The sequence below is a fragment of the Papio anubis genome, chromosome 11 (assembly GCF_008728515.1).
Source record: "Papio anubis isolate 15944 chromosome 11, Panubis1.0, whole genome shotgun sequence".
Taxonomy (NCBI): Eukaryota; Metazoa; Chordata; class Mammalia; order Primates; family Cercopithecidae; genus Papio; species Papio anubis.
In genome coordinates this window covers 59694496-59717358 of record NC_044986.1, presented here as the reverse complement: position 1 = coordinate 59717358, position 22863 = coordinate 59694496, and the positions used below count along the sequence as shown (strand labels likewise).

The 22863-nt window shown below is 41.0% G+C and overlaps 2 protein-coding genes across 4 annotated transcripts in view; one reads left to right on the top strand and one right to left on the bottom strand.

Annotated features, from left to right (window-relative positions):
- REEP3 (receptor accessory protein 3) overlaps positions 1–9451 on the bottom strand; it is a 105870-nt gene extending 96419 nt beyond the window's left edge. The window contains exon 1 of one of the 2 annotated variants that reach the window (XM_003903894.3): positions 9233–9451. In XM_003903894.3, the coding sequence (XP_003903943.1) occupies positions 9233–9264 (32 nt within the window). In that variant the 5' untranslated portion in view covers positions 9265–9451. The remainder of the gene's footprint in view (positions 1–9232) is intronic. The other variant, XM_009214855.4, reaches the window with a different exon arrangement.
- Positions 7777–22863, top strand: part of JMJD1C (jumonji domain containing 1C) — a 365523-nt gene continuing 350436 nt past the window's right edge. The window contains exon 1 of one of the 2 annotated variants that reach the window (XM_017963006.2): positions 7777–9072. The gene's annotated coding sequence lies outside the window, so the exon portion shown is untranslated. The remainder of the gene's footprint in view (positions 9073–22863) is intronic. The other variant, XM_017963005.3, reaches the window with a different exon arrangement.

Genomic DNA, 22863 nt, shown 5'->3' with positions numbered 1-22863 from the left:
TGTGTTTTCTTTCTTAATGAAAGAAGACAGAAAAGATGACCTCTTACAGGACATTTCCTACATATATTTTTTAAATGTCAACTTTTCAATTTTCTTGAAAACATCATTGTTCCTATTTACCTTATTTGTCATTGTCTAACAGCAATGTAAATATCTTATTCTTAGATACAACTCATGAACACATAAGCTATTCACATATGGATCTCATAAAAAATGGTAAAGACAAGATCTACCTTAACCTAATTGAAAGAAAATATTTTAGATATCATTGAGATTTTATAACCAGTTAAAAAATTTAAAGCACATATAAAGGAAGAAAAATATCACTCATATAATTGTGACTGCCCTCAAACTTCCATAAAGATTTAAAAATTAGGATGTTTTTCATTAATCCTATCATAAACTTAACAAACATATACCCTAACAAATGGTATATTCTCTTGCTATATTATAGCAAAGATGAATATAAAAATGACATTCGTCAGGGTGCGATGGCTCACGCCTGTAATCCCAGCACTTTGGGAGGCCAACGCAGGTGGATCACCTGAGGTCAGGAGTTCGAGACCAGCCTGGCCAACATGGTGAAACTCCGTCTCTACTAAAAATACAAAAATTAGCTGGGCATGGTGGTGGCCACCTGTAATCCCAGCTACTTGGGAGGCTGAGGTAGGAGAATTGCTTGAACTCAGGAGGTGGAGGTTGCATTGAGCCGAGATCGCACCATTACATGCCAGCCTGGGCAACAAGAGCGAAACTCAGTCTCAAAAAAAAAAGACATTCATGGCTGGGGCAGTGGCTCAAACCTGTAATCCCAGCACTTTGGGAGGCCAAGGTGGTAGGAATGCTTGAGGTCAGGAGTTAGAGACCAGCCTGGGTAATATAGCAAGATGCCCATCTCTACAAAAGTAAAACAAAAAAATTAGCTGGGTGTGGTAGTGCATGCCTCTAGTCCTGGCTACCTGGGAGGCTGAGGTAGGAGGATTGCTTGAGCTCAGGAGTTTGAGGCTCCAGTGAACTAGGATCATGTCACTGTACTGCACTCCAGCCTGGGTGACAGAGTGAAACCCTGTCTCTAAAATCAATAAATTAAATAAATACAAGAATGACATTCACTTCCAGTCATATTATTCTATTTTCTTTCCTATATTTGTTAAGGTATCCAATCCTACTTCCCTATCCATCTCCAAAACAATTTTAGCTAGGTTACCAAGGCTGAAAGAGGTTGTTTTTAGTAACAGTACAAATGCAGAGGCTTTTCTCTTTTCCCTATCTGGAATAAGTGTGTCTGGGAAGAGGCTCATTAGTGAAAAAAACTTTTATTCAATGCTGCAATCCTTTCAGTCTCTCTTTCCAAATAATTCATTCACTGCAGCTTTCATGAGAAAAATTAATTGTGAAATAAGCTCTGGAGGAGGGAAAAAAGGCAGTCCCCAAATTCATGAGGCATAATATTTACTATCAATAGTTCTGTAATTTATAGTTCACATTCATTATTTTCATTCTCTTACTGTAGAAAATATTCATTGAGCTTCTTTTGTGTGCAATGAACATATCAGAGAAAAGGCCTCCCTCATGGAGACTATTTTCTAGTTGGAGAAGACAGATGATAGATTAAAGAAGTGAAGTACCAAATACTACAGACAACGGAGCAGGGAAGGAAAGCAGGAGTGCTGGTGTCACTGAGAAAGCGAACACCTGAAGGAAGCGAGGGAATGAGGCAGGACGCTATCAGTGGGAAGTGCACTGAGGCAGGGGCCATCAAGTGCCCAGGCTCTCAGGTAACAGGTGTGTTAGAGGAGTCCAGAGACCACTGTGGCTGGAGTTAACGGCAGCGGGCAGGTGGAGACAAAGGTTTGAGATGGAAGAAAAGTCCAGATCATTTCCTGTTTGTAGACTATCATAAGGACTTGGCTTCCCTGAGTGAGGAAGGAAGTCATCAGAGGGTTGTAAGCAGATGAGTCACGTGACTTGACCTGGGTTTCAACAGGACTATTTTGGCTGCTGTGGAGGAGGGACAAGGGCAGACACAGGAAGCTATGCTACTACAACATATTTCAGAGATGATGTTGGCTTGGACTAGAATGGGATATGTAAAAGTGGTGAGTACAGGATCTATTTTGAAAGCAGAGTCAACAAGATTTGTGGATTCAATGCAGGGAACTAGAGAAAGAGAGGAATCAAGGATGGTATGATCCCAAGGTCTTTGGCCTGAGCTGCTAGAAGGTGGAGCTGGCATTAACAGAGTAGGGGAAGGCTGCCAGAGGAGCCAGATGGGGAAGGAAGCTCAAGAGCCTAGTTTTGGATGTCTTAAGTTCGGCCTGACTTTCAGGTGTTTCCAAGTGGAATGAAGAACGCAGCTGAAAATATGATCACAGAGTTCAGCAGAGAGATCTGGGTTGGAAATGTGAATTAATGGGAATCTTTAAAGGACTACAAATAGAAAAGAGAAAATGGTCTAAGGACTGATCCCCTTGACATGCCAACTTTAACAACTTCAAGAAGTCAGGGAACGTGGAGAAATGTGCCAGGTAGGCTGAGAAGGGAGTGGCCGGTGAGTTACAAAGAAAACAAAAAAAAAGCAAGGTTTCTTGGAAACCAAGTGAAGAAAATACTTCAAGGAGAAAGTGAGCAATTGTATCAAAAGCTGCTGCTAAGTCAGATGAGGACTAAATAATTTGGCCAAGTGGCAGTCACTGTTGATCTGAGAAGGGCAATTTCAGTGAAGTGGAAGGAGAGAGAAGTCTAAACGTATGGGTTCCAGAGTACCCTGAAGGAAAGAAACTGAAGATGGTGTATAGACTATCTTTTTTTTTTTTTTTTTTTTGAGACAAGGTCTCATTCTTTTGCCCAGGCTGGAGTGCAGTGGCATGCTCATGGCTCACTGCAGCCTCAACATCCCAGGCTCAAGTGATTCTACCACTTCAGCATCCATTGTAGTCCGGATTACAGGCATGTACCACCACACCCAGCTAATTTTTATTTTTTATTTATTTTTGTATTTTTTGTAGAGATGGGGTTTCACCAGGTTGCGTGGGTTGGGCTCGAACTCCTGGGCTCAGGCGATCTGCACGCTTCAGCCTCCCAAAGTGCTGGGATTACAAGTGTGAGCCACTGTGCCTGGCTTGGACTATTCTTTTGAGGAAGTTTTGCTTTAAAGAGACAGAGAGAAATGGGGTGGTAAGATGAAAAGTATAGTAGGTTAAAAGATTTTTTTTAAGGTGAGAGAAATAATAGCATGTTGGTATGCTGTTGAGAAAGATCTAGTAGAGGAGGAAAAGAGATGAAGCTGAAAAGAAGGGGGGAAACTGCTGAAGTATGGTTTTTAAGGTGTGTAATTTAGTCTCTGAAGATATCCATTATAGCATCCAATATAAATGAAGACGATCAGTTAGAGAAAAGTAATTGCGGGTTTTACGAGTACTGCCAGACAATTAAATTAAGGTAAAAAAATGTATCATCATTGTAAAAAGGGAAATATAGATATATAGAATTAAAAAGGAAGTCTCCAAATTAACCCAATTCTACATAAGAAAGTACTTATCAAATATCTGTAGTACCTAATTTTACATTTAGAAATGATCAAGAAATCACAAAATGAAAAACAAACAAGGCGAACTATATTGAAACTATAAACTCTCTATGCAACCAAGAATAAAATACCTAAAAGAAAACTGAAATTAGATTGAGAAACACATTTGCATGAAATATCACATGCAATAAAGATTAATTCCTGCCGGGCGCAGTGGCTCACGCCTGTAATCCCAGCATTTTGGGAGGCCGAAGTGGGCGGATCACAAGGTCAGGAGATCGAGACCACGGTGAAACCCCGTCTCTACTAAAAATACAAAAAATTAGCTGGGCGTGGTGGCGGGCGCCTGTAGTCCCAGCTACTCGGGAGGCTGAGGCAGGAGAATGGCGTGAACCCGGGAGGCGGAGCTTGCAGTGAGCCCAGATCGCGCCACTGCACTTCAGCCTGGGAGATAGAGCGAGACTCCGTCTCAAAAAAAAAAAAAAAAAAAAAGAAAAGGTTAATTCCTTTATTATCTAAAAAGCTCAGACAAAACAAGTAAATTATCAAGTAACCAAGAGATAAAAGGGCAAAGTATATACATACTATATGCACAATATATATAGTTAATAAAAATCTGGACAAGCATTCAACCGTGCTGATAAATAAAATACAAAAGAAAACAATGAGATATGTTATATTTATTGGTAAAGTATTAAAAAATTAAAACTTCTGATTCTGGCTACATTGTGATAAAGAAAGTACTCATACATTGCTGCTAGCAATGTAAAATATTAATATTCTTTTAGAAAGCAATTTGGCAATTTGTATCAATGATCATAGAAATATTCAGTGTTTGACTCAGAAATATTCCTCTTGTATTTTTATCCCAAAGAAATACGTACTTCAAAAGAAGTATATATAATGTCCATTATAGCATTATAATTGCATTGCAGCATTACTTACAATAATGAAATATTAGAAATTATCTAAATGTAAAATTAAATATAAGTAGATGAATGGCTAAGAAAACAATACTGGCCTGATCAAACAGAAGATATTAAATAAGATTTTAAAGCAACATAGAAGATGCTTATAAGATTTCAGAGCAACATAGAATATGCTTATAATATAATAAAGAATAGTATCACATTTTTACTATACTCTAATTAAAATTATGTTACCTACACACAAAGTGATTCAAACAAAAAATGTGTATTGAAGATACTTTAAACATTCAGCATGCTGGGATTTTAGGAGAGCATGTTTTTCATTTTTCTGATAACTACTACTAGCATTTACTGAATGCTTACTATGTGCCAGATGCTGGACTATGGACATTACATATATTAATGTATTTAAACGCGTGGGGTAGGTTATGACACATAAATGGCAGAGCTAATAGTTGAATTTGGCAATCTAGCTTTAATCTTGATCTTAATCACAATGCTACATCATAAAAACAAATTAAAAGTTAGGGGAAAAACTGAATTTCCCTCAACTTATGAGAGTCATGTTTCAAAAGGTGAGGTGCGGATATCACATATGAATGGAACATCATTGGTAATCTCAAACTACTATCCCTTAAAAATTGGTAACTACTCATGCCTGTAATCCCAGAACTTTGGGAGGCCGAGGCAGGAGGATCACCTGAGGTCAGGAGTTCAAGTCCAGGCTGGCCAACACGGTGAAACCCCGTCTCTACTAAAAATACAAACATTAGCTGGGCGTGGTAGCACACGCCTGTAATCCCAGCTACTTGGGAGGCTGAGGCAGGAGAACTGCTTGAACCCAGGAGGCGGAAATTGCAGTGAGTCACGATCGTGCCACTGCACTCTAGCCTGGACACCAAGAGAAAAACTCTGTCTCAAAAAAAAAAAAAAAAAAAAATTGGTAACTAACCTGTCAATCTTGCCTTGATGTTAAAGTAAGCTGAGTTTGAACAGACTGTGAGTAATGGAAAAATACTTTCATATCATCACAGAATGCTAAGGCTGGACAAAAGAGCTTGGGGGTTATCAGGTCTCTTTGCCTCTTCTAAGAAATAGAACCAAGGTCTATAATCAGCAAGAGACTGCCTCAGGGTCATTCAGCTCGTTAAGGTAACCAAAGCCAGTTCTGAATTCCAAGTTTCTTGATAACAATCCAGTGATATTTCTTCCTACACCATTTTACTCACTTCCCTCATAAAAAAGCTATCTATATATCTATTACGTTTTAAGTGCACACTCAATGCCAAGCACCACACTTACACGTTTTAGTTAAACTAATTTAATCTTTACAACAGTCTTTTTTTTTTTTTTGAGACAGAATCTTGCTCTGTTGCCCAGGCTGGAGTGCAGTGGCACGATCTCAGCTCACTGCAACCTTTCCCTTTGGGTTCAAGTGATTCTAGTGCCTCAGCTTCCCTACTAGTCAGGACTACAGCTGTGCGCCATCACGCCCGGCTAATTTTCTTTACAACAGTCTCGTGTGGTATTTATTATAATCACTTAAAGGCAAGAAGACTGACGTTCAGAAGGGTTTAGCATGCTGCCCAAGACCACACAGCTGTAAAGAGTGGTATCCAGGGCCAGGTGCGGTGGCTCATGGCTGTAATTCTAGCACTTAGAGAGGAAGGTGGGCGGATCATGAGGCCAGGAGATCGAGGCCAGCCTGACCAATATGGTGAAACCCTGTCTCTACTAAAAATACAAAAAAATTAGCCAGGCGTGGTGGCACGCGCCTGTAGTCCCAGCTACTTGGGAGGGTGAGGCATGAGACATGAGAATTGCTTGAATTGGGAGGTGGAGGTTGCAGTGAGTTGAGATCACACCACTGCGCTCCAGCATGGGCGACAGAGAGAGACTGTCTCAAGAAAAAAAAGAGTGGTGTCCAGGGCTAATTTCTCCGGTGTTAAAGTGCAGGATCTGGGGACAAAGTGCTTCTACATACAGGGTGCTCTGGTTATTGAGGTTCCCTGCCCATGCTACCAGAGGTTCATGTCGAGAGAAGGGTCTGATCTTGCTCAGGAGGAGGTGGTTGTCTCAGTAAGTTAGAAAGAATCAAGTAAATTCTACCTCCTGGTGTGAAAAAGGTTTCCAAGTTTGTGTAGATCCTGTGACTGCGCTTTCATTTTCAGAGAGAGAAACTGAGTAAAGAAGAAAAATGGAATGATGTTTATATTCTCTGACAAGTGTGCTTTCTAATGTGCTAATGGCTCACAAAATAACGGTTCCTGACACTTGAGAAACACGTTTCTTTTCATGACATTTTCTTCCTCACATTACTGTTCCCTGTCTTTAGCCTCAAACCTTACATTCTGTAGCTAAAGCACTTTAACTGCAAAGAGGCTTTAATCCCCTCTCTCCAGTTAGGGAGTCTCCTAAGGAGTCTCCTTGTTTTCCAGGTCTCCACTGGAAAATTTCACAGAAGGGCAGAGAATCTTCCAAAGCAAAGCTGTTGCTGCCTTATAACATTTACCCTTTCTTTCTTGAAAACACACCCCAGGCTATCTTTCCAGCTTGCTTTTTCCCCACCCGAGTCCCTCACGCCCACTGTAACTAATCTGGGCTTTTCCTCCTCTGGGCTTTGGCTCACGCTGGTCCCTGTATCTGGAATCCTTTCCTTTTTCATCTTTGGCCGCCTCGATTCTGTCCATTTTTTGTTTTTTTGAGGCACAGTCTCGCTCTGTGGCCCAGGTTGGAGTGCAGTGGCACGATCATGATCACAGCTCACTGCAGCCTTGACCTCTTGGATTTGAGCGATCCTCCTACCTCAGTCCCTGAGTAGCTGGGATAACAGGTGTGAGCTACTGTGACCGGCTAATTAAATTTTTCATTTTTTGTGGAGACAAGGTCTTGCTCTGTTGCCTAGGCTGGTCTCTAACTCTTGCGATCAAACAATCTTCCCTCCTTGGCCTCCCAAAGTGCTAGGATTACAGGTGTGAGCCACTCTACTGGGCCTGTCTATTCTTTAAGGCCCATCTGAAACATAATCTCCCTTGCCTTTTCTTTTTCTCAACCAGATATCCCTTCCTTGTCCAACACTGGGTATTCAACTGGGTGTAACTTTTATAAGAGTTGACATTTGGATCTGTACTGCAGATATCTGTGCACCCAAACTGTCAATGACCATGATCTACTACGTGTTACTGACCTTTGTGTTACAGGTAGCACCTAGAACAGACGTTCGTATTGTCAATTATGAAAAACAAAAGTCTAAAAGTGCTTCACAATTTTCTGTCAGTTGAAGAACTGGTCAAAGAAATCCAGAGGCTTTTTTTTTTTTTTGTAAAGTACAGCTTCTTAATAGGGCACTTGATTTTCTAGGTGTGGACACAACAGTTGATAGACATCTACTAGGTCAAGAAAGGTATGCCTGGATTAGGTAAATGACAGACTCAAAAGAGAGGCCAGGAAAAGGCTAAAAAACAATCTGAAGGCATCTGCGGTATCCTTTTGTTTGTATCTTGATTTTTAGTTTTGTACAGGGGAACACAGGAAGCTCTGAGGCTTTAAAACTAGAAACTTTGCAATTTAATCAAATGAAAAATTTTGAATGCTGTGCTGCAAATCTGATTAAATAGGACTAGTAATTCACTTCCAAACAAAATAAACCCCAAACTCAGAAAATTTAGCTCCTTTTAACAACAACAACAAAAAATCTGGTAATGTTATTTTTCCGAAATTCTAAAGCTAATCAGAGAAGCCTGCCCCCTCACATAAACATTTTTTCATATACCTTTATGAAACCTTCTGAGATAACACTACTACAGAGATGAATAATGAATTCACAGACCCTAGCTGTAACTACGTCATTGTTTACTTGGTAATTTTTTTTTTTTTTAATCGGGGAGAGGGGTAAAATGGGGAGGATGAGAGAAAATCAGTTTAAATTGTATTCAAATACATTTACACGATTAACACCACAACTCAAGGAATTTTTTTTCTTACAGACCTGTAGCACTTGTTGGTAGGAGAACAATGAAATGAACCGATAGTTTGAACAAAGGCAACAGGCACCTGCAGTTTTTCAATCACTTAGCAAATATTTCCGCCAAGACAGGGCCGAATTCGGGGATCTAGGCGAGCAGCCGGGTGTCACCTTTCTCGGTAAGCTGCAAATCTTGGGACAACTAGGACCCTTCCCAGGGATCCTGGACTGGGAGCGGTCTCGGGTTTTTAGACAAATCTCTCCTCCTACCACACGTGACCGAATGGCAATCAGCCGCCAAGAGAGACACCGCAACGTATCAGCCGCGGGATACAAAGGCTCGGCACTGCCGCCGCATCCTCGGGAGGATCGCGGAGCCTCCCGCGCTCGGCGTCTGCGGAGCCTGCGCAGGGAGTAGCTGCGAGGCGCGCCGCTCCCGGGCCCGCAGGGCGGTGCCGCGCTGCGCGGGGAGCAGAAGCGGGGAGCGCGCGCCGCCTGCCCTGAGCGCCTGCCCACCCAGCGCCGCCGGAGCAGGGGCGCCGCGCCGCACGCAGCCGAGCAGCGCCACAGCTGCCGCCGCCGTCGCAGCCGCAGTCGCCGCAGCTAGGCCCTCGGCAGCCGCAGGGAGCCCCGCAGCGACGTGGACCAAGGTGAGGAGGCCGAGGGCTCCCCCGGCCCCACGGCAGGCCCCAGGCCGGGCCACCCCGTCCCCGCCCAGGCCCAGGCCTTCCCTTTCCTCTCGGCTCCTTCCCCTTCCCACAGCTCCCCTGGGCCTCGCGGCGGCTGCAGGGCGCCGTGAGCGGCACTTACACCACGGCTCTGGAGATCATCCAGGACACCATCTTCACGGGGGCTTGGGCCCCACGTCCGGGACGGGTGGGCGCAGAGCGCTGCGGACCAGGCCGCCAACGGCAGGCCGCGCGCTTCGCCGGCTCCTCGCGTTCCCCGGGGCCGCGCTGGCGCCCTCGGGAGCCGGGCCCGGTGTGTGCGCGCGGCGGCCTGGGCTGCGAGGCGGTCGGTCCCCCGCCCGTCCCCGCCCGCCCCCGCCCGCCGGCCTGGCCGCCGAGCCGGCCAGCCCCGCCCCTGCGCTCCGCTGATAGGCGGTGGCGGCGGCGGCGCGTTGGCCCAGGCCAGGGCCGGGGCCAGGCTGCCGGGCTCCGGGGCTGGACCGGCAGGACCGTAGCCTGTGCTGGACGGCCTCGCGGCCGCGGCCTTGGCCCTTGCGCTCTAACCAACCTTACCCTCCTCCTTAGCTCTTTGGGACGCCCACCTCGCGGCAAGAGTGCGGCAGGAGGCTGAGGAAGGGTACTGGAGGGCAGGGATTGGCAGCGCCTGTGTGAAAAGTGAGATATTCGCAGGAACTCGGTGTCCAATAAAAGACTCTCGACCAGGCCCTAGTTTTGGAGAGCCAAGACTTTGAGGTGTGCCTGGCCACATCCGGTACCCTCAGTGTTTACGGAGGCCCAGCACCGAAGGCGTCCTTATAGTACCGCATTTTAAGGGAAATGTCGAGAGGTTCTTGCATAGGCCTCCTTGTGTGCCGCGAGTCTCGTGGTGCAAGGCAGGGAGGGACAGAGGAGGATTTCATGTTTGCGGTGGTGAGTGTAGTGATACCACTGTTCTGGGCCTCTTAGGGCACCTTTTCATTAGAGCATCTGCAAAGACTTTTACAGACACAAATCTCCATTATTTCCCTGAGGCCTGCCAGATGTTCAAAGTAAGGGCTGGGTCTAGGATTCCTGACCTGTCTTAAGATTTACAACTGTATTACAGCTATAAGATTTACAACTGTATTTTTTGGAGGTTGGGTTACTGCTTACCCTTGCTGTTCTTGCAAATATCATTTCAAGGGTAGACTTTTAAAACTTTTTTTTTTTGTGACAGTACCAAATTGAGAAAATGATCTTAAAATTTAGATATTTTTCTTTTTTCCAATTAAGACGATAGTAAAAGATAATTCTAGTATTCAGATGGTGTGAAGAATAAAAGATGAAATGTAAGCTTGGAGCCTTTAATTAAAGTCCTAAAAAATATGATGGCTTTTGTGACCATACTATAATTTTGTCTTCTTGTTCCTCAGTTTCCCTGTGATAAAAAGGGGATAATAATACTGTAGTCTGTCTCTTGCCTTTCGGGGATGATGTGAGGCACTGCTAAATAATATGTTTAGGAAATAATGTGACTTGCGTGGAAGACAATCAAAGGACACAACAGATTATCCTAAATTTCTTTCCGTTCTCAGTCAATAAATTGGGTAATATTTTCATTATTTAAGAAACAAGCTCAGAAGCTACTTTCTACTGTTGGGTTAGGTTCTTTTTGCTTATTAATTCATGTCAAGACTATTTTTATTTCAGGAATTTTAGTAGTAATTTGCATTTACTCTGAATCTTTTATTTTTGGTCATTATTCAGCGTTGAGGATCAGGTGTGCTGCATAAGCACCAGCGTGTTGGCGAACTCTCTTGTTCAATAAAACTGAAATGAATTTGAATATCATTCATATCCCTTCATGAACAGGTCCTGAAATAGCTTTACAGCCTTTACTTTCACTACCTTCACCCCCAACTCCTAATGTACCCTTTCCCTACCTCTCTTCTCTGAACCAGTCTGTATTTTCATGCTCAGTGCTTTTGCCCAGATTTTGTTTTTCCCTTAACACTTTGCTCCCCATTCTGTACCTATCAGAACCCTCATTTTTCAGTGGCCTATGCCATGAAGACGTCCTTGTTTTTCCTCAGGGACAATTATTCCTAATTTTGTCTGTGCCCCCATAATTTATTACTTGAATTTCTATTTCTTATCTGTGTCATTCTGCCTCTACCATGTCTAATATACTGAATGGCAAAATGTTTGAGAACAGACGTGGTGTACTGGATTTCTTTGTGTTTTCCAACTATCTAGCCTAAGTTAGAGTAAATGCCTAATAAAAATTTGAATAATATTTGTGAAATACAGTCACTAAGCATCAGATTTAAAAAAAAATTCAGCCACGTACATTGGAAGTCCCTTTAAAATGTATGCCTTTCTTGCCTTTTTACTTTGGAGATCATCATTGTGAATATTAATTATTTCAGCTAATCCTAGCACATTAATGCCTTCAGGGGTTGCTGAGATAGGTAGGACTGCTGGCTGCTCTCTGAAACGTCCCTAGACTGCTGTGCGTTGAGTTTTATTTTGTATGCTTATTATATCTTCTGCCTCTTCCACATTTAGGTTACTTTTTGCTGCTTGCTTTCTATTTACCTGGAACAGTGCCTTTTTTCACATCTCAATAGGCCATGGGTTGGAAACCACCTACCATGTGCTGCACACATGTCATTGAGTCATTCTGACAACTTAAAAAGCCAGGTAGTGTTTATTCCCTTTTGGTACCATGGAAAGTGAGGTTTAGAGAAGTTATCTCATTGGCCAGTGATCACACAGGTCATTGGTAACAGAACTGGAGATCTAATTCATGCTTCCCAAGCTTCTTTACATTATACTGGGATAGATAGCAGAATTGTGTTTAAGGCAATGGATGCAGCTCGGTGTTGCCCTCCAAGGGGAAACTAGAAGGCATTTTTTAGATTGTTGTAATGATTGGAGCTAACAACTTGCGTTTGTTGAGTGGAGGCTAGAGAGTTGTGGGACAGTGCTGAACAAAGTCTCCCCATGTCCTGCATGATTTAAGAATGTCTTGCTTGACATTCATGTAATATTTGTAATTATCAAAGCCTGGAACCTCCATCTTACATCATGATTTTAACTGAATTTTCCAGTGTCTGTTTCCACATGTAGCCGTTATGTGAACTGAAGGAAGATTGTTTTGTTCACAACTTGACTAAGAGTTGTTTACAGTTTTGGAAAATTGTATCACAAATAGCTCTGCATTCATAGATATATTCAGCTACTAGTTACTTCTTTAAGTCTTCTAGTGTAGTTTTGCCCCACATCGAAATATATGTTATTATAAATCATTTTCATGTCTCTTTTCCATTCTTATTTAGGATATATGGATTTGTTTGAAATCGTAGGAATATTGTTATTTTATTTCAGGGTGGTAAAGCAGAAGTTGGAAAATATTTTATGCAGGGGGCACATTGAGTCTGATATGGTTGAAAATTGTTTATCTAAAGTAAGACTTCATCTGCGGAGAGTCTCTCATGAAAAGTGCCCAGATTTTAGTGGAGTGTGTTTGTAATTTCTGTGTATTGGACTGTGACTCAGATACACAGAAATCTGCTAAATTTATTAGCAGATAGTTGAGATCTGCTAAGAAATAAGTGGCCGTTACGCTGGTTGCGGTGGCTCATGCCTGTAATCCCAGCACTTTGGGAGCCAACAAGGGCAGATCACTTGGGGCCAAGAGTTTGAGGCCAGCCTGGCCAACGTGGCAAGACCTCATCTCTACTAAAAATACAAAAATTAGCTGGACATGGTGGTGCACACCTGTAATCCCAGCTACTCGGCAGACTGAGGCGGGAGAATCACCTGAACCCGGGAGGTGGAGGTTGCATTGAGCCGAGATTGCACCACTGCACTCCAGCTTGGGTGACAGAGTAAGACTCTGTCTGAAAAAAAAAAGTGGCCATTAGTACTTCACTGTATAAGATAAGGTGCTGGGGCACTGGGAGAAAAGGAAATATAGTACCTTCTGCCTAGAAGCTTTTATACTGTGGGTTCTTGGCGTGCTTGAAATCATTTCTCATATAGAAGATATTTCTTTAAGTACTGAACTTAATTTTGATTTTATACATATATCACTAATAGTTGTACATTGTGCTATATAAAGCACATCCTTCATTGTGTTCTACAAAGACACTTTTCTTCTCTGAGGAAGGCAGTGTATTTAGGGCAAAGGACATTCTCACAGGAGACCTAGTTCTACTACCAGTAATGTGATGTTTGGTAAATCACACTGTACGTTTCCTGTTGAATATGGGGATGATACTGTTACGAAGATCAAACGTAAGGGGTTTTAAAACCTAAGGGTAATTAGACTGTTAAAAGCATTGTTTTCTTTTTTTAAATATTAGTTTTCCTAGGAGATATGTGGAATGTGCATCTTCTGCATGTTGAAGGAGTTCATTTATTAGCAGAGCATCAGAGAGTAGGAAAGTACCTAGGAGAGCAGGTAGTGAGAGCAGAATTAGAGGGTACAAAGATAGTATCTGATCCTTGTAATTATTAATGAGAATGCTAATGAGACTGAATACTAGGTCACCTTCCCATTTCTATTGGGAGAGAGTTTTCAGTAGCTAAAAAGTACATTTATTTGGAGAAAGGCTAAAATTACTAAATGAGTCTGTCTTTCATAGTTGTTCAGAAAATAGTGGGAGAGAGAGAGGATCTTAAGAATACTGACCTAACAGAAGAAAGCTGTTATTTTTCTATCTGCTGCTAGGTGAATACCTCTTTTCTCTCAGGCAGTCTGCTTATGGAATTATGGTTACAACAGAGGTTAAGTTTGACTTTAGAGATTGAAATTGAATGATAAGGAAATGATGTTGAAAATACAATGATCAGATAGCAATAGAATAAAAGATTAGGTTCTGATTAAGTATTCACTGTAGGTATTGGTAGAAAAAGATGGTGACTAGCTGACAACACAAAAAGTAAAATACATCTGTGATGGCTGGATCTGGGAAACATACACAGTAAGAAATTGACCTTATCTGAGATTCTTATACATTTCCAGTAGCAGCCTTAATATAACAACTAAGGATTTAGACAGAAGCTTTTGTTTTCCCTTCATGGTAAAATATGGTTTTGTGTTTGACCATGTTAAGTGGCAGAGAAACATCTAGTTTAAGACAGTTGAGGTACTTTTACTATTTATTTAAAATAGAATAGATTAAATCAGGATTTTAAGCTCTAGATAGACTTACGATTTCAGGTATTCAGGTGCATATGGGGTTGTGGTATAATTTGCCAAATCTGAAATATTTGATAATTCTATCATGTCTAGTAAGCAGAACTTCAACAAATTTGTATTGATGTTTTGAGTGATAATTCAAAGCACATGAAATAAATTTAAAAGGGAACAGTGAAAAGTTAATCTTTTTTTCTTCCCTGTTTCCAGCTAGTCAGTTCATTTCACAGGCAGTCTCTGTTCCCAGTTTTTTTTTCTTCCTCAAAGTCAAGTCCAGAAACATACCCAATTATTAATAGATATTTAGTCTAAGATAAAGACAGCATTTTATGGTTTTTGGAGCATGATGGAATTATTTGGTAAATGATGTTGTGACAGCTAGCCAGCCATTTAATAAAAACTGAAGAAAAAAAATTCTGATGGGTAAGAAATGGAAATGGAAAAACTGAAAGTAACATAAAAGTACAAAAAAAAAAAGGATAAAGGTATTATATTCTTAATAGCAGGAAGACCTTTCTGTCATAAAATCAGAAACTGTAATCATAGATTTGAGTATATAAGCATTCAAACTCCTGTGCCTCCAAAACCAATATAAACAAGATTGAAAGATGACAAAGGAGGAGGAATATCTATAAAACCTGACAGAGGGTTTTTTTGTCTGATTTTTGGGTATATATCTTCATATACAAAGCACTCTTAAAAACGATTAAGAAGTAATCTCTGAAGACTTCCAATTTCCAGTGTAGCATGTAAGGAACTCGGTAATTACCACTTGGTCCTGACAAAATAAATAACTGAACAAAATGAAGAATAAACAACACTTCTTAGATTCCTCAGAGAAGTGAAGTCACAGGGCAAACCACATCCTCCAAAACTGGAGAGACAGACAGGTGGATACAGAGAATCACAACTACTGAAGCAGAAACCGAGGATCAGAAAGCCCTGAGGGAACCAGTACCTGGGTAGGAAAACCTGAGCTGTAATTGAGGAGTTGCTGGAGGCTCAGTGTGGACAGCTCTGAGACCTAAAAACTCCAGGGAGAGCCAGTCATAAGGAAGCCCTCATAGTTTTGTGAGATTTACTTCCTGGAGCTCTACCAGGTCCTCACAGTAAGTATTTGAGAAAAATCCTCTTACGCTGTCAGCAGGAGAAGGGGGAAGTGAAACATTTTGAAATACACCAAGGTATTCTGTCCTTAACAAGGCCTGCCCTCAGGAGAAATTATTTCTCTTAGAACCTAACCTAACTGGGGAATGGGAAAAATGCAGCTCCAGTCAACTCTAGCCCTCCACATGGAGAAAAGGAAATTCCTAACTCTTAACTCCCTCTAGACTTCCACTTGGGGGAAGGGAAATAACTCCAGCCCTCTCCAGCCACCCTGTTCCATTTGAAGGGAGGAAAAAACCTGAGAAGCGCTGGTGGAAGTTCACAGTGTGGAGGCACAGGCTCGCCAGAGGACTGAGACCTAATCCTAGGCCTATAGAATGCCTCTCCTCCATCACCCTAGTGCTACATTACAAAACACCTGTTTACTGTAGGCTTTTTTTTTTTTTAATACTTAGTATATTACCAACTTTAACAAGAAATTACAGGCATACTAAAAGGCAAAAACTGCAGTTTGAGGAGACCGAACCAAACATCAGAACCATAGCCAAATATGGCAGGAATGTTGGAAATATCAGACCAGAAATTTTTTTATTTATTTTTACTTTTTTTTTAAAAAAACTTTTATTTTAGATTCTGGGGTACGTGTGTGTGGTCTGTTACCTGGGTATGTTGCATGATGCTGAAGTTTGGGGTCTGAATGGTCCCATCACCCAGGTACTGACCTTAGTATCCCACAGTTTTTCATCCCTTCTGCCTCCTCCCTCCCTCCTCTAGTAGTCTCCAGTGTCTATTGTTGCCATCATTATGTCCGTGAGTACCCAGTGTTTAGCTCCCACTTATAAGTGAGGGCATGCAGTATTTGGTTTTCTGTTCCTACCTTAATTTGCTTAGGATAATGACCTCCAACTCCTTCCATGTTGCTGCAAAAGGACATGATTTCATTCTTCGTTATGTCTGCATAGTATTCCATGGTGTGTGTGTGTACCACATTTTATTTATCCAGTCCCCTGTTGATGGGCACCTAGGTTAATTCCATGTGTTTGCTATTGTGAATAGTGCTGGGATGAATATGTGAGTGTGTGTGTCTTTTTGGTACAACAGTTTGTTTTTTTATGGTTGTATACCCGGTAATGGGATTGCTGGGTCGAATGGCAGTTCTTTTTTTTTTTTTTTTTTTTTTTGAGACGGAGTCTCGCGCTGTGTCACCCAGGCTGGAGTGCAGTGGCGCGATCTCGGCTCACTGCAAGCTCCGCCTCCCAGGTTCACGCCATTCTCCTGCCTCAGCCTCCGAGTAGCTGGGACTACAGGCGCCTGCCACCACGCCCGGCTAGTTTTTTTTTTGTATTTTTAGTAGAGACGGGGTTTCACCATGTTAGCCAGGATGGTCTCGATCTCCTGACCTCGTGATCCACCCGCCTCGGCCTCCCAAAGTGCTGGGATTACAGGCTTGAGCCACCCCGGCAGTTCTTTTAAAGTTCTTTCAGAAGTCTCCAGACTGCTTTCCACAGTGGCTGAACTAATTTACATTCCCACCAACAATGTATAAAGCTTCCCTTTCCTCTGTAGCCTTGCCAACATCTGTTGTTTTATACTAAAAAGTAATAACCACTCTGACTGATGGGATATGATAACTCATTGGGATTTTGATTTGCATTTCTCTGATAATTAGTGATGTTGAGCCTCTCTCTTCATATGTTGGTTGGCTGCTTGTATGTCTTCTTTTGAGAAGTGTCTGTTCTTGTGTTTTTGACCATTTTTAAATGGGGTTGTTTTATTTTATTTTATTTTTTGAGATAGAGTCTTGCTCTGCCGCCCAGGCTGGAGTGCAGTGGCCCTATCTTGGCTCACTACAAGCTCCACCTCCAGGGTTCACGCCATTCTCCTGCCTCAGCCTCCCGAGTAGCTGGGACTACAGTCTCCCGCTACCATGCCCAGCTAATTTTTTTTATATTTTTAATAGAGATGGGGTTTCTCTGTGTTAACCAGGATGGTCTCGATCTCCTGACCTCGTGATCCACCTGCCTCGGCTTCCCAAAGTGCTGGGATTACAGACCTGAGCCACCGCACCCGGCCTAAATGGGGGTATTTTTTGCTTCAGTTGTTTAAGTTCATTATCAATTCTGGATATGAGACCTTTGTCAGATACATGGTTTGTGAATACTTTCTCCCATTCTGTAGGTTATCTGTTTTCTAAGTTGATAGTTTCTTCTGCTATACAGAAGCTCTTTAGTTTAATTAAATCTCAATTGTCAATTTTTGTTTTTGTTGCGGTTGCTTTTGAGGACTTAGTCATAGAGTCTTTCCCAAGGTGCCAATGCCCAGAGTGGTGTTTCCTAGGTTTTCTTCTAGGATTCTTATAGTTTGAGGTCTTACGTTGAAGTCTTAAATCCATCTTGAGTTAATTTTTGTACATGGTAAAAGTAGGCATCCAGTTTCATTCTCCTGCAAAAATGGCTTGGGAGCTATCCCACCATTTATTGAATAGGGAATCCTTTCCCCATTGCTTATTTTTGTTGACTTTGCCAAAGATTAGATGGCTGTAGGTATGTGGCTTTATTTCTAGGCCAGGAATTAAAAAATATATAGGATTAGCATGCAGAAGGCTTTAATGGAAAAAGTAGACAATGTGCAAGAACAGATGGATAATGTAAGCAGAGAGATGGAAATTTTAAGAAAGAATAAAAAAGAAAATACTGTAGTGAAAAATATTGTAACAAATGAAGAATTTCATTGATGGGCTCATTAGTATACTGGACTTTTAAAAATCTCTGAGCTTGAGGATATTACAAGAAGCTTCCAAAACTGAAAAGCAAGAAGAAAAATGATGGAGAAAAAACTCCCTCAGAACAGAATGTCCAAGAACTGTGAGACAACTGCCAAAGGTGCAAAATATACATAAGGAAATACAAAAGCAGCAGAAAAAAAGAAAGGAACAGAAGCAATGTTTTAAGTAATAACAGAATTCCCCCAAATGAGTGTCAGATATCAAACTACAGATCCAGGAAGCTCAGAGAACACCAAAGATGATAAGTGCCGAAAATCTACACTTAGCCACACCATATTCAAACTTCAGAAAATCAAAGATAAAGAAACCATCTTGAAAGAAGCCGGAGAGGAAAAATACCTTACCTATAGAGAAGCAAAGATAAAAATTACATCCAACTTCTCAGAAATCATGCAAGCAAGAAGAGAATAGAGTGAAATATTTAGTGTTGAGAGAAAGAAGCCTACCACCTAGAACTTTATATCCTGCCATGTTGTGTTACCCTTCCAAAGTGAAGGAAGAATAAAGACTTACTCAAAGCGAAAATTGAGGGAATTTATTGCAAATCTGATTTGTAAGAAATATGTAAAAAAAAAAGAAAAAGTTCTTCAGAGAGAAGGAAAATAATATAGGTCAGAAGCTTGAATCTTAAAACCTTTTATATTCCTTTTTCATAATTGATCTAACAGATAACAGTTTGTTAAAATAATGATAGCGACCATGTATTCGATTATACTTCTGTGGGTTTGTGTATGTGTGTGTATCTATACATGTACTTAAGTATAAGTGAAATGAATGATGGCAATGATGCAACAGATGAAAGAGTGGATTTAGGAATATTTGGTTATTATAAGGTACTTGGACTGCTTATGAAGTGGTATAACATTATTTGAAAGTGGACTTGGATGAGTTGTAAATGTTTATTGCAAACTCCAGGGAAACCACTGAGAGAAGTAAAAATTGAAAAAGAAGAAGGGGAAGGGGAAGGAAGGGAAAGATGAGAACAGGCATTCTTCTGTATACATGGGCAGTTGGGTCCAGGACTCCTTGAGTATACCAAAATCCTCACATACTCAAGTCATGCAGATGGCCCTGTTGAACTTGTGTATACAGAATGTTGATCCTACATATATGTAGTCTTAACATCCCACAAATACTGTTGTTATTATTTTTTTTTTTTTTGAGACGGAGACTTGCTCTGTCACCCAGGCTGGATTGCAGTGGCGCAATCTCAGCTCACTTCATTTTCCGCCTCCTTGGTTCAAGCAATTCTGCCTCAGCCTCTGGAGTAGCTGGGATTGCAGGTGCCTGCCACTGCGCCTGGCTAATTTTTGTATTTTTAGTAGAGACGGGGTTTCAGCAGGTTGGCCAGGCTGGTCTCGAACTCCTGACCTCGTGATCCGCCAGCCTCGGTCTCCCAAAGTGCTGGGATTACAGACATGAGCCACCGCGCCCAGATAAATACTGTATTATCTGTCTTCATTTAGTTAAAAGAAATGTGCATATAAGAGGACCTGTGCAGTTGAAACCCATGTTGTTTAAGGGTCAACTGTATAATTGATATGCCAAGAAAAGGGAGAAAATGAAATCATATAACGTGTTCAGTTAAAACCACAAAAGGCAGAAAAAGTGTAAAAGACAGAAATAGGAACAAAGAACAGGGTCCACACACAGAAACCTGTAACAAATATGATAGATGTTAGTCCAGACTATATCAATAATCACTTTAGACATCTGTGGTCTAAATATACCAATTAACAGGCAGAGATTAGTAGAGTGAATTAAAAAGCAAGACCCAACTATATGTTATCAACTAGAAACCCACTTTAAAGACACAAAGTAGGCCGGGCGCGGTGGCTCAAGCCTGTAATCCCAGCACTTTGGGAGGCCGAGACGGGCGGATCACGAAGTCAAGAGATCGAGACCGTCCTGGCTAACCCGGTGAAACCCCGTCTCTAGTAAAAAAAAAAAATACAAAAAAATAGCCGGGCGAGGTGGCGAGCGTCTGTAGTCCCAGCTACTCGGGAGGCTGAGGCAGGAGAATGGCGTAAACCCGGGAGGCGGAGCTTGCAGTGAGCCGAGATCCGGCCACTGCACTCCAGGCTGGGCGACAGAGCGAGACTCCGTCTCAAAAAAAAAAAAAAAAAAAAAAAAAAAAGACACAAAGTAAAGGAATGGAGAAAGATATATCATGCTAACATTAACCAAAATAAACTGAGGATAGCTATATTAATAATAGACTTCAGAGCACTGTACATCATCAGGGATAAATAGGACATAATGCCAAAGAGATAAGTAATCCAAGAACATACAACAGTCCTTAATATCTATATGCCTAACAGCAAAGCATCAGAATATGAGGCAAGAACTGATAGAATTGCAATGAGAAATATATGAATGTACTATTATAATTGGACACTTTAACACTCCTCTATCAGAAACAACTCCAGTAGACAAAAAATCAATAAGGACATAGTTGAACTTAATAGCACTGTCAATCAACTGGGTATAATTGACATCTATAGACTGCTTCACCAAATAACAGCAGATAACACATTCTTCTCAAGCTCACATGGAACATTCACCAAGATAAACTTCATTCTAGGCCATAAAACAAACCTTAACAAACTAGAAATCATGCCATATCTGCTCTCAGAGCACAATAAAATTAAATAGAAACCAGTAACTGAAAGATAACTGGAAAAATCTCAAAATATGTGGACGATTAAACAACTTCTAAATAATACATAGGTCAAAGAAGAAATCAGGAACACTTAAAAATATTTTGAAATAAATCAAAATGAAAATACAGTTTATCAAAATTTGTGAGATGTAGTGAAACCAGAGCTTAGAGGGAAATTTATTGGATTGAATGCATTTATTAGAAAAGATGAAAGATCCAAAATCGGCTGGGCGCGGTGGTTCACGGCTGTAATCCCAGCACTTTGGGAGGCTGAGGCGGGCGGATGATGAGGTCAGGAGATCGAGACCATCTGGCTAACACGGTGAAACCCTGTCTCTACTAAAAATACAAAAAATAGCGTGGTGGTGGGTGCCTGTAGTCCAGCTACTCGGGAGGCTGAGGCAGGAGAATGGTGTGAACCCAGGAGGCGGAGCTTGCAGTGAGCTGAGATTGTGCCACTGCACTCTAGCCTGGGCGACAGAGCAAGACTCTGTCTCAAAAAAAAAAAAAAAAAAGATCCAAAATCAGTAATCTAAAGTGCCACATTAGGAAACAGAAAAAGAACACATCAAATCCAAAGTAAGTAGAAGAAAAGAAATATAATAAAAGTTAGAGCAGGAATCAATGAAATGAAAATCAATAAAGTCAATAGCTGGTTCTTTAATAAGATTAGTAAAATAGATAATCCTTTAGCTAGACCAGCTAAAAAGAAAGGATACAAATTACTAATATCAAAAATGAAAGCAGCATCTTTACAGATCCCATTGATATTGAAAAGATAATAAAGGAATATTATGACTGACCCTCTGCTTATAAATTTCATGACCTAGATGAAATGGACCAGTTATTTAAAAGGTGCAGTCTGCCAAAAGTCACACAAGAAGAAATAGACCATCAGAATAGGCCTGTATTTAGCAAAGAAGCTGAATCTACAATTAATAATCTTCCTAAACAGAAAGTGCCAGGTCCAGATGGGTTCACTAGTGAGTCTACCAAATATTTAAGGAAAAAGTTATGCCAGTTATTCACAGTCTTTTCCAGAAGACAGAAGTAGGGGAAATACATCTTAATTCATTCTATGAGACCAGCATTATCCTAATTCAAAAAACACATATTGCAAGAAAAGCAAAGTACATACTAACATCTCTTACAAACAGATGCAAAAATCCTCCGTAAAATTAGCAAATTTGATCCAAAAATGCATGAAAAATTATATACCACAACCAAGTGGGATTTATCCCAGGTATGCAAGGCTGGCTCAATATTGGATAATCAATTAGTGTAATCTAGCACATTAACAGGCTAAAGAAGGAAAATCACAGGGTTGTATCAATAGATGCAGAAAAAGCATTTGATAAAATCCAACACTAATGCGTTATGAAGGCTTTCAGTAAATTAGGAAGAGAGAGGAACTTTCTTACCTTGATAAAGAACATCTACAAAAACCCTACAGCTAATACCATAGTTGATGTTGAGAAACTGGAACCTTTCCGGCAAAGATTAAGCACAAGGCAAGAATGTCCCCTCTAACCATTGCTTTTCAGCATCATTCTGTCCTAGCTGATGCAATAAGACAAAAAATGGAAATAAAAGGTATATAGATTGAAAAGGAAGAAGTAAACTGTCATTGTTCACAGATGACAGGATTATGAAGAAAATTAAAAAGAACCAAGAAAATTACTTCTGGAACTTATAAACCACTATCACTTTCTTATATTGCCAGCAGTGAACAAGTGGAATTTGAAATTAAAAACACAATAAATTAAAAACATTTACATTAGCAACCCGCAGAATGAAATGTGTAGGTATAAATCTAACAAAATATATACAAGATCTATGTAAAGAAACCTACAAAACTGATGAAAGAAAACAGAAGAACTAAATAAATGTAGAAATATTTTGTGTTCATGGATAGGAAGACACATCATCATCAGAATGTCAGTTCTTCCCAACTTGTTGTATAGATTCAATGCAATCCCAGTCAAAATCCTACCAAGTTACTTTGTGGCTATCAAGAAACTGATCCTAAAGTTT